This window comes from Carlito syrichta, unplaced genomic scaffold (assembly GCF_000164805.1).
Source record: "Carlito syrichta isolate Samal-C Ts95f unplaced genomic scaffold, Tarsius_syrichta-2.0.1 Scaffold316228, whole genome shotgun sequence".
In the NCBI taxonomy this organism is placed as follows: domain Eukaryota; kingdom Metazoa; phylum Chordata; class Mammalia; order Primates; family Tarsiidae; genus Carlito; species Carlito syrichta.
Window position 1 is genome coordinate 63,498 of NW_007260324.1, and position 10,647 is coordinate 74,144.

A 10,647-nucleotide genomic window follows, 5' to 3' on the forward strand; every position below is an offset into this window, starting at 1 on the left:
GGGCGGAGCTCCCTCGCCTCGCGCCCACGCGATGGGCACCGAGCCTCAATCCAGGGGGCAGCCTGAAATGTTTGGGGGGGAAAAAATCCGAAAGAAAACTCAGGCCGCAGGGCAGGCGAGGCAGGCAGGCAGGCAGAGGCTCGACGAGCCGATTCGGTTCAGTTCGGGGAAGCCAGCGCCTCCGACCGCCCCGGGCCGGTCCGCGCACCTGCGAAATGGATGAACGGCTGGACAGTCCCTCCTCTTCCAAGATGCTTTCACTTTTCGGTTCCAGCGGAGCGAGACCCGGTCACATGGCCGAGGTGAAGGGGTCAGGAGAGGCGCTGCGCCGGGTCTGGCAGCGCACGCCCGGCCCCCGCTGCCACCCGCGGACACAGGGTGCCCGTGGGGGCGTGGCCACCTGGGGAGCTGGCTGTGAGCTCGGGCGGCCCTGACGTCACGGCCGAACCCCGCCGCCGCCCCCGAGGTATTTACCTTCGAAAAGTGGTGGCGGCTGCAGGTACCGGAGAAGGGCGGCTGGGAGGTGCTAGGTCTCTGAGGCCCACCGCCAAACCGATTCAAGCCCCCGGAATGCCCTGGCTCCTATTCCCATACTCCACAGCTGAATCCAAAATTTTTCCCACCTCACCAACCCCTTTCCGATAGGATTAGCCCTCCATCATCCCTGTCCTTAGTTAAAACCCTGCTTTGAGGGTTTGGGTCCTCAAATTTTAAGCCCCAAAGTACCATCTCATCCCTGAGTACACATTTTCAACCCCAGTAGCCCACTTTCAAGTCCGGCCCCACGTTTTCATCTCTGAACTCCCAACCTCAGCCCTGAAAACCCCAACACTCATCCATAGAACTCATCTAAGTGACCCTCAAACCCACCTCCTTCCCCAACTTGTGACCCCGCTCCAAACTCTCATTACCACCCTATCTCTTCCTCTGCTCAGTTGGGCCCAGGCCCTGTGCCCCTGAAGAGATGGAGTTTGTGTCTGGATACCGGGATGAGTTCCTTGATTTTGCTGCCCTCATCTTTGGCTGGTTCCGAAAGTTTGTGACAGAGCGCGGGGCTGTAGGGGCCAGCCTTGAGGGCCGCAGGCGGCAGCTGGAGGCTCAGATCAGAAGGCTGCCCCAGGACCCTGCCCTTTGGGTGCTCCATGTCTTGCCCAACCGTAGTGTAGGCATCAGCCTGGGACAAGGGGCAGAGCCAGGCCCTGGACCAGGCCTGGGGGCTGCCCGGCTCCTGGGAGACGAGCCTCCACTCCACCTGCAAGACCTGAGCCCCTATGTCAGCTTTGTAAGCCTAGAGGACAGAGAGGAAGGGGAGGAGGAGGAGGAGGAAAAGAAGGAGGAGGAGGAAGATGGAGAAAAGAATGGAGAGAGGGAGGGTGAAGGCACAGAGAAGGTGGAACCAGAGAAGAATGGGGAGCCAGCCCCTACCAGCAGGGAGTCCCCCCAGGAAGCGAACCCTCCAGGGGAGCCAGAGGAGGCTGAGCAGGAAGCAGGAGGTGGTGAGGATGGCTGCCGAGAGGACTGGGTGGACCAAACAGGACCTGAGAAGAGGAAGGGACCTGAGAAGAGGAAGGGACGGAGGAATGGTAAGACCCAGGGCTGACCCTGCCCTGCCCCCTGCCTAGTCATACTCCCCTTCTGGACCCCTCCCCTACCAATCTGGCCTGAAAAGGTGTTTTCATTGACTCACAACATTTTTTGCTTTTTAATCTGAATCAACTGTTTAAACATTGAAAGAAAAAAATTTGGCCAGGTGTGGTGGCTCACGCCTGTAATCCCAGCACTTTGGGAAGCAGAGGCAAGAGGATTGCCTGAGTCCACAGGTTCAAGACCAGCCTGGGGGCAACATGGCAAGACCTCATCTCTACAATAAATCAAAAAATTAGCTGAATGTAGCGGTACACGCCTGTAGTTCCTGCTACTTGGAAGGCTGAAGCAGAAGGATTGCCTGAGCCTGGCAGGTGGCCGCGAGCGTGCCACTGCACTCCAACCTGGGCAGCAGAGTGAGACTCCAACTCAAAAAAAAAGAAAAGAAAAGTAAAGAAAAGAACTTCAGTATTCTGTATTTACACATGCTCAAGAAAAATCTGAAGTTCTGACAGTAGGCCTGCATTTCTTCATGGCAGCACATTCTGGTAGTGCAGCCTCAGTCCTCATTAGATGGAGCATGCCCTCTCTACCTAGTTCCCTTTGCTCGCTGAGGTTATTTGCCTAGCCCCTGTTGGTATGTGAGTTTTGTACCCCTGCCTCTGACCATATTTGTCTCCCACTGCTCCCCCTCAATTTTTCCCTCTTTCCCCAGAGACTACGCCCCTGCACCTTTCCTGCCTCTTACTGGTGACGGATGAGCATGGTACCATCTTGGGCATTGATCTGCTAATGGATGGAGCTCAGGGAACTGCAGGCCGGGGCTCAGGGACCGAGAACCTGGCTCCTCGGGCCTATGCTCTCCTCTGCCACAGCATGGCCTGCCCCATGGGCTTTGGGGACCCCCGAAAGCCCCATCAGCTTACTGTGGGAGATGCCCAACTGCATCGGTACAAAAACTTGGTATCTGAGAGTGGGGAAGTCTGGGGCCCTGGGCTACTGAGTCCCCCAATCTGATGCCTTCTCTACCCCTATTCAGAGAACTGGAGAGCCTGATTCCAAGGCTGGGTGTGAAGTTAGCCAAGACCCCAATGCGGTCGTGGGGTCCCCGGCCAGGTTTCACCTTTGCTTCCCTTCGGGCTCGAACCTGCCATGTTTGTCACAGGCACAGCTTTGAAGTGAAGTTGACACCCTGGTGAGCAACCCACAAAGATGGAGAGTAGGGGGATGTCCTCAACAGTCAGACAAACAGAAATAAAGCAGGCCAGCGGAGGGCCTAGCAGACAGAATGAGGGGCAGGGAGTTAAGAAGATGGAGGCTTTACAGGCAGTTAGAGAGACCAAATGACATATGGGTAGCTGGAGGGCAGATGGACAGTAGACAGGACCTACAGAGAGTAATACTAGGTGACCACCACCCCTTGTGTCCCCAGCCCCCACTGTGGCGCAGTCTTGTACTGTGGAGAAGCTTGTCTCCGGGTTGACTGGCGGCGGTGCCCAGATGATGTGAGTCACCGTTTTTGGTGTCCAAGGCTTGCAGCCTTCATGGAGCGGGCAGGAGAACTGGCAACCTTGCCTTTTACCTACACTGCAGGTAACACAAGGAGATCAGAGTGAGTGGGGGAAAGTGGGACCAGGTCTTTGGTACTGGGACCGGGGTGCCTGGGAACAGGGTCCTAGGGTTGAAGGCTAAGTGCCTGGGGCCAGCCTACATCCCTGGAATGAGGATGGGGGGCTGTGTGTTTAGGACTAGAGACAGGGTCTCTGAAGTGGAAAACTGAGTGCTTGGGTCCCTGAGAAAGCTTAAGGGGCTAGGGAGAGATAGGGATTCAAATATTCACTTGCTTCCCCACTCTACCACTAACTGAAAGTGTGAGCTTGAAGAAATCATTTTACTTTTTGGAGCCTCAGTTCTCACGTCTGTAATCCCAGCACTTTGGGAGGCGGAGGCAAGAGGATTGACTGAGTCCTGGGGTTCAAGACCAGCTTGGGCAACTTGACAAGACCTTGTCTCTACAGTAAATAAAAAAATTACCTCAGCTACTAGAAAGAGTGAGATGGAAGGATCCAGTAGGTTGAGGCTGTGGTGGCCATGTGATTGTGCCACTGCACTCCAGCCTGGGTGACTCCAACTCAAAAAAAAAAAAAAAAAAAAGAGAGAGAGACATTAACAAATGTAAAGACCCATGGAATTGTTACAAAAAGTATGTGGGCTTGGTATCTGGTACCCTGTAGCTATTCAGAAATGTTACTTCCCTCCCTGACTGGAACTAGACTTAGACCCAGGGTCCCAGGGGGAGGCTGAGGAGAGCTAATGTCTGGGATCCTAGCCACAAGTCCTTCAACTCCTCCCTCTCTTCTTCTTTAGAGGTGACTAGTGAAACTTTTAACAAGGAGGCCTTCCTGGCCTCTCGGGGCCTCACTCGTGGCTACTGGACCCAGCTCAGCATGCTGATTCCAGGCCCTGGCACCCCCAGGCACCCCTGGAGCAACACGCCATCCCTCAGCCTTCTCAGTGGTATGTGGGGCCTCTCTTTAGGCATGGGCCCCTTAGCCTAGAGGGAAAGGTTGGGGAGGAAAAGTTGTCTGGGTCCTAGATAACCTTTCTACATACACCCCAAACTTCTACCCACACCAAGGGCATTTCAGGCCTTTCCCTAGCCCTCAAAGGAGTCACCCCTACCAGCTCCACCCAGAAGCCCCATCCCCAGGCAAACCCTGTTTCCTCTTGCTGCAGCTTCAGGCCCTCTCTCAGGGACTACAACTCCTTTGGAAGAAAAAGGGAGATGGGTCAGGTTGGGGGCTCCCCGATCCCAGGCCTTTCTTCTTCTTTCATCCTCTCAGGAGATCCCTACCAGCTTCTCCAGGGGGAAGGGCCTACTCTGATGCCTCCTGTGCCTCCAGATCCACCCAGGAGCCTCTTTGGTGAGCTAGAAGGGTCCTACGAGAGCTACAGATTGGGACAGGGACTGGAAAGCCACAAACTGGGGTGGCTGAGAAAAAGGGTGCTATTTACTAGAGGAATTGGGGTCCAGGCCCAGGGCCAAGTCTTCCAGTAACCCACTCTCCCCAGGCTCCTGGCAGGATTATTACGCTTGGCGGGGTCTCAGTTTGGACTCACCCATGGCTGTGCTTCTCACCTACCCGCTGACTGTGTACTACGTCATCACCCACCTGGTGCCCCAGTCCTGTAAGGAGAGCTGGGTGGAAGCGGGGGATGATGCAGGGGCAAGGCAGGGAAGTGAGGGAGGACAACGGTTTTAAAGAGCTGACTTCTCACCTAGTCCCTGAGCTCAACATCCAGAACAAACAGTCACTGAAGATCCACGTGGTAGAAGCCAGGAAGGAGTTTGACCTTGTCATGGTGTTTTGGGTAAGTCCTCCCAGGCCTGAAGGTTGGGCATTTGGGTGTGGGAGTGGGAGTGGACACAGGGTGAGACCTAGACCTGTCCTCTCCATCCTTCAGGAGCTCTTGGTCCTGCTCCCCCATGTGGCCCTGGAGCTGCAGTTTGTAGGGGATGGCCTGCCCCCTGAGAGTGACCAGCGGCATTTTACCCTGCAGAGGGTGAGAACTGAGGGGACCCTGCCCTTCTGCCCTGATCCCTCTAGTGGCCTCCTGATCAGGCCCTCTCTTCTACCTCCCCCTCCCCTATCTTGCCTGGTACATACTCCAGTACTCTAATGTCCAGTGTGTCCCACACACCTGGCCCCTCAGGATGGCCCTGAGGCATCTGTCCGTCCTGGTTCTGGCGCATCATCACGGCTCAGCTCTGGAACTAAAGAGAGAGGTTGTCGCAGGGATCTGCAGATCAAGGTGTCAGCAAGGCCCTACCACCTACTCCAGGGGCCCAAGCCTGACCTGGTTATTGGTAAGAGCTTTAGGGCTCAAGGGCAAACATGTGGGGAAAGTGAGGAAGAGGCAGGCCAAGGGAGCCAGCCTCTCATCTCTCTCTGTCCACAGGATTTAACTCCGGCTTTGGTCTCAAAGACACTTGGCTGAGCTCTCTGCCCAGGTTACAGGTGGGGAATGGGAGCAAGAAGGAGCTTCCCTCACCCCCTGCCGAGGCCCTCCCCTCATCTCCTTTTCTGGAAGTCTCCAGGTTGTCCTCTTGCCCATCATGTGTTCCGCAGATCTCGGGAGTGCCCCTAGGTCCTCTTGCCCCTCTCTGTATCTGCCTCATGCCTCTCCCCCAGCCCTGTCTGTCCAGGGGAGCCTCTGTTTTGGTCTGTCATCCTGGTTGCTGGGGATGAGTCTGTCTGGGGGAGGAGCCTCGCAGTCTCTGACACCTGGCCCCACCCTAGTCCTTCCGAGTGCCGGCCTTCTTCACCGAGAGCAGCGAGTACGGCTGTGTGATGGACGACCAGACCATGGCAGTGGCCACCGGAGGGGGCACCAGCCCTCCGCAGCCCAACCCCTTCCGCTCCCCCTTTCGCCTCAGAGCAGCGGACAACTGCATGCCCTGGTAAGGGCCTGCGACCCCTCCCTGTTTCCTTCCTGACCCTAAATTTCCATTACTCTGGCTCCGCATCCTCAGAGGCCCACTTCTGCTCTAGTTCCTGCTGTCCTGGGACCCTCCTCCCCGCAGGCCTCCAACCTGCCTTCTCTGCCCCCACCACTCAACACCCCCGTGGCTAGTCTCAGCAACCCCCAACACACCCCTCTTTAGAGCCAGCTCACAAACTCTCCCCACCTCCTCGCCCTACCTAACGAAAGATCCTGCTACCCTGTAGCTGGCCAGCCCCCAAGTCTAGCCCTATCCCCTGGAATCCGGGGTGGGAGGCATAAGCCCCGCCCCCTGGGACCCCTGACCCTTGGCCCCGCCCCCCGACCGCGCCCACGCACCTCCCTCAGGTACTGCAACGCCTTCATCTTCCATCTGGTCTACAAGCCTTCGCAAGGGGGTGGGGCCCGCCCGGCGCCCGGCCCCGCGCCCCCAGCCCCAACTCCTGCCGCTCCTCCCGCCCCCAACCGAAGGCGCCGAGGAGAAAAGAAACCCGGGCGGGTGGCCCGCCGGCGGAGATGAGTGCTGAGACTGTAGCAGCCCACCCCTCTTCCAAACTCGCCTCCAAAAAGAAGACAAGAAAACACTCAAGGCTGAGTGGGGGGATTGGTTGGCAGAATACGAAGAGATAAATAAAATCACTTGTTTGAAACCGCTGAGTCATTGACACGTCGATTACACGCTCATAATTGGGTCATTAAACTTGGAAGGGAGAGAAGGAGTTAGGGATGACTTCCATATTCCCAGCCCCTTTCAGTCCCTCGGACGGCTGTCCCATCTCTAACTCAGAGTCAGGGATTCTCCCCCTCCTTGGTAATCCCACACCTCTCTAAATCTGTCAGGAAGTCGTTTTCTAGCCCAGTCACCCCCAGGGATCTGCCCCAGGAAAAGACCAGGAAAGACAAGCAGAAAGTGGCTTCTTCCTTTCTGGCGGAACAGGAGGGAACGGGAGGGAAACAGATAACCTCTTAAAGGCACACAGATCCCTCAGTTTGGATTCAGTAAAAGGCCTCACCTACCCAACTCCACCTTCTCTCATCACCTCAAGTCCAATCAACAACAACTTCGGAGTTGGTCTCCTAAAACCACCCATTCAGCAGTGTACGTCCAATCCCACTGCAAATGCCACCATACCTCTTCTCACATTGCAGTCCAGAGTATTCCTCCTAAAACAGACATTTGTGGCCAGGTGCAGTGGCTCAAGTCTGTAATCCCAACACTTTGGGGGACCGAGACAAAAGAGTTGCCTGAACTCAAGGGTTCGATACCAGCCTGGGCAACATGGTGAGACCTTGTCTCTACAATAAATGAAACAATTAGTTGGGTGTGGTAGCACGCACCTGTAGTTCTGGCTACTCGGAAGGCTGAGGCAGAAGTATCACCTGAGCCCAGCAGGTTGATGCTGGGGTGGCCGTGAGTGGGCCACTGCACTCCAGCCTGGGTGAGGGAGTAAGACTTTGACTCAAAAAACAAAAAAACAAAAAACAGACATTTGAACTCATTTCTCCCTTGCTTAAATTCCTTCAGTGACTCCCCTTAACTCTTACAATCCCTTGAGTGTGGGCTGAACTTAATGACTTCAGTGTCACTGCATACAAAAAGGGAAAAATAATGGAGAAACCTGGCAGACACCACCTTAACCAAGGGATCAAGGCTAATAATAAGTAATAAGTTGGCTGGGCACGGTGGCTCACACCTATAATCTCAGCACTTGGGAAGCCAAGGTGAGAGAATTGCCTGAGCCCAGGAATTCAAGAACAGCCTGGGCAACATAGCAAGACCATGTCTCTACAATAAACTTTAAAAAAATGTTAGCCAGGCATGATGACATGTGCCTGTAGTCCCAGCTACTTGGAAGACTGAAGCAGAAGGCTGCAGTAGTTGTGATCGTGCCACTGCACTCCAGCCTGGGGGACAGAGTGAGACTCTGACTCAAAATTAGAAGTCCTGTTGACATTATGTTCCCCCTGGCATGGTGTGATGAGAAGGACACAGTCACCTCTGTGGTATTCTTCCCCAAAATCCACAGCCTCAGTCTAATCATGACAAAACATCAGACAAATCCAACACTTGGCACTGTACTTCAAAATTGTCAAAGTCATGAAGGCAAGGAAAGACCAAGACACTGTGACAGACTGGAAGAGACTAAAGAGACGCGACAGCTAAATACAATATCCTGGACTGCATCCTGGAACAGAAAAAGAATAGTAGTGAAAAAACTGAAGAAATCTGAATAAAGTCTGTAGTTCAGCTAATAGTATTGTATCAATGCTCATTTCTTAGTTTTGGTAAACATGCCATGGTTATGTAAGATACAACATTAGAAGAAGTTGGTGAAGAGTATATGGGAACACTATTATCTTTGCAACTCATCTATACATCTAAAATTTTTTTCAAAATAAGTTAAAAAGCAAACTCAGATTTCTTAGTATGGCTTATAAAATGCCTCTCTCTGTCATTCTCTCTTATTATATTCTATTATATAAAATTTTCATGTATACGAAAGCCCAGAGGCTTTAGCATAATGAATCTCTACATATTCATCACCCAGCTTCAACAATTATCAACATTTTGCCCATTATATTATTCCCACCTCCAGCTTTTTTCCAGAATACCTTAAAGCACACTCCAGACTTCAGTCATCTCACGTATATGCACCTATAATTAATAAGCGCTTTTTAAAAATGTAAACACCCGCTGGGCGCGGTGGCTCATGCCTATAATCCCAGCTTTGGGAGGCTGAGGTGAGAGAATTGCCTGAGTCCAGGGGTTCGAGGCCAGCCTGGGCAACTTGGTGAGCCCTCATTTCTACAATAAATCACAAAAAAATTAGCCGGGCATGGTGGCACGCATCTGTAGTTCCAGCTACTTGGAAGGCTGAGGTGGAAGAATCGCCTGAGCCCAGCAGGTCAAGGCTGTGGTGGCCATGAGCGTGCCACTGCACTTCAGCCTGGACGACAGAGTGAGACTCCAACTCAAAAAAAAATATATATATATATATAGGTGCCCTTTCCCACCCAGACCCCAGCACTATAGCCTCAGAGTGGGTAAAAAACATCAAGCCAGCTGGGCTTGGTGGCTCAGCCTGTAATCCCGCGCCTTTGGGAGGCTGAGGTGAGTGGATTGCCTGAGCCCGCGGGTTCGAGACCCGCTGGGCAGGCGAGACCTCATCTCTGCAATAAATCAAAAATGAGCCGGGTGTGGTAGCGCGCGCCTGTAGTTCCAGCTACTTGGAAGGCTGAGGCGGAAGGATCACCGGAGCCCAGCAGGTCAAGGCTGCGGTGGCCGGGAGCGGCCACTGCACTCCAGTCTGGGCGACAGAGTGAGACTCCAACTAAAAAAAAAAAAAAGATCAAGCCAGACATCTCTCCTTCCCATGGCCCTACCACCCCAACTGATATTTGTTGGTCAGGCATGGTGGCTCAAGCCTGTAATCCCAGTACTTTGGGAGGCTGAGGTGAGAGGATTGCCTGAGCCCACGGGTTCAAGACAAAGCTGGGCAACTTGGCATGACCTCATCTCTACAATAAATCAAAAAATTAGTCGGGTGTGGTGGCGTGCACCTGTGGTTCCAGCTACTTGGAAGGCTACTTGGAAGGATCACCTGAGCCCAGCAGGTCAAGGCTGTGGTGGCCGTGAGCATGCCACTGCACTCCAGCCTGGGTGACAGAGTGAGACTCCGACTCAAAAAAGAAAAAAATGTAAACACCATTCCACTTTCAGACCCAATGAAATGAACAATTCCTTAATATGTTATAATGCCCAGTTCATATTCAAGTTTCTTTTGTTATCTCAAAGATACCTTCTACAGTTCATTTGTCCAATCAAGAAATAAATAAGATTCACACATTATTTTTGGTTGTTATGTCTCTTCAGTTTCTTATTTTGTGACAGACCTCCCTCCCTTTTGCTTTTTATTTCCAAGCCACTAATTCAATAAGAAGTGTAACCATTTGTCCTGTTGAATGTTCCTCATTCTGAAGCTGGCAGATTACTTCCTCGGGGTGTTTTTAATTTGTTCATCTGTCTCCTTTAGTTCCTGTAAATGGGTAGTTAAATTTAAATGACAAGGCTTTTTTGATGTGGTCGCTGCCAGCTTCTGCAGACTGATCTCATGCTACTTTCCTCCCCCGCTACCCTCCAGCCAAACACCTCCAAATAAAGACGCACTCTCATTGTGGAACTTGGTTCTTGCTCAACCAACACTTTTTTTTTTTTTTTTTTTTTGTGAGTTGGAGTCTCACTCTGTCGCCCAGACTGGAGTGCAGTGGCCGCTCCCGGCCACCGCAGCCTCGACCTGCCGGCGATCCTTCCGCCTCAGCCTTCCGAGTAGCCAGAATTACAGGCACGCGCTACCACGCCCGGCTGATTTTTTGATTTATGGTAGAGATGAGGTCTCATTGCCCAGGCGGGTCTCGAACCCGCGGGCTCAGGCAATCCACTCACCTCAGTCTCCCAAAGGCGCGGGATTACAGGCTGAGCCACCGAGCCCGGCTTCAACCAACTCTTAATCAGCCTAAATGTCACTTCCTTAGAGAGAGAGGCATTTCCTGACCCTCCTC

The 10,647-nt window shown here is 53.1% G+C and overlaps 1 protein-coding gene across 3 annotated transcripts; it reads left to right on the top strand.

Annotated features, from left to right (window-relative positions):
• Positions 1-469: 469 nt before the first annotated feature.
• ZMYND15 (zinc finger MYND-type containing 15) lies at positions 470-6,739 on the top strand. Of its 3 annotated transcripts, none has more exons than XM_008073964.2 (14): positions 470-499; positions 936-1,583; positions 2,300-2,534; positions 2,624-2,779; positions 3,017-3,177; positions 3,952-4,101; positions 4,428-4,508; positions 4,657-4,773; positions 4,868-4,956; positions 5,050-5,148; positions 5,299-5,452; positions 5,521-5,603; positions 5,886-6,046; positions 6,436-6,739. In XM_008073964.2, exons 2-14 carry the CDS (start codon positions 965-967, stop codon positions 6,605-6,607), a joined length of 2,277 nt encoding a protein of 758 aa, XP_008072155.1. In that variant the 5' UTR covers positions 470-499; positions 936-964; the 3' UTR covers positions 6,608-6,739. The 3 variants fall into 3 exon arrangements, with proteins under 3 accessions (XP_008072155.1, XP_008072156.1, XP_008072157.1); XM_008073965.2 differs by having other exon boundaries at positions 5,545-5,603; positions 6,436-6,737; XM_008073966.1 differs by lacking the exon at positions 4,657-4,773 and having other exon boundaries at positions 5,545-5,603; positions 6,436-6,737.
• Positions 6,740-10,647: the final 3,908 nt, after the last annotated feature.

Coding starts and splice junctions, on each gene's coding strand:
- ZMYND15 (XM_008073964.2), top strand. CDS start 965: ATGGAGTTTGTGTCTGGATACCGGGATGAGTTCCTTGATTTTGCTGCC. Junction 1,584..2,299: donor GAGGAAGGGACGGAGGAATG/GTAAGACCCAGG, acceptor CTCTTTCCCCAG/AGACTACGCCCCTGCACCTT. Junction 4,957..5,049: donor ACCTTGTCATGGTGTTTTGG/GTAAGTCCTCCC, acceptor TCCATCCTTCAG/GAGCTCTTGGTCCTGCTCCC.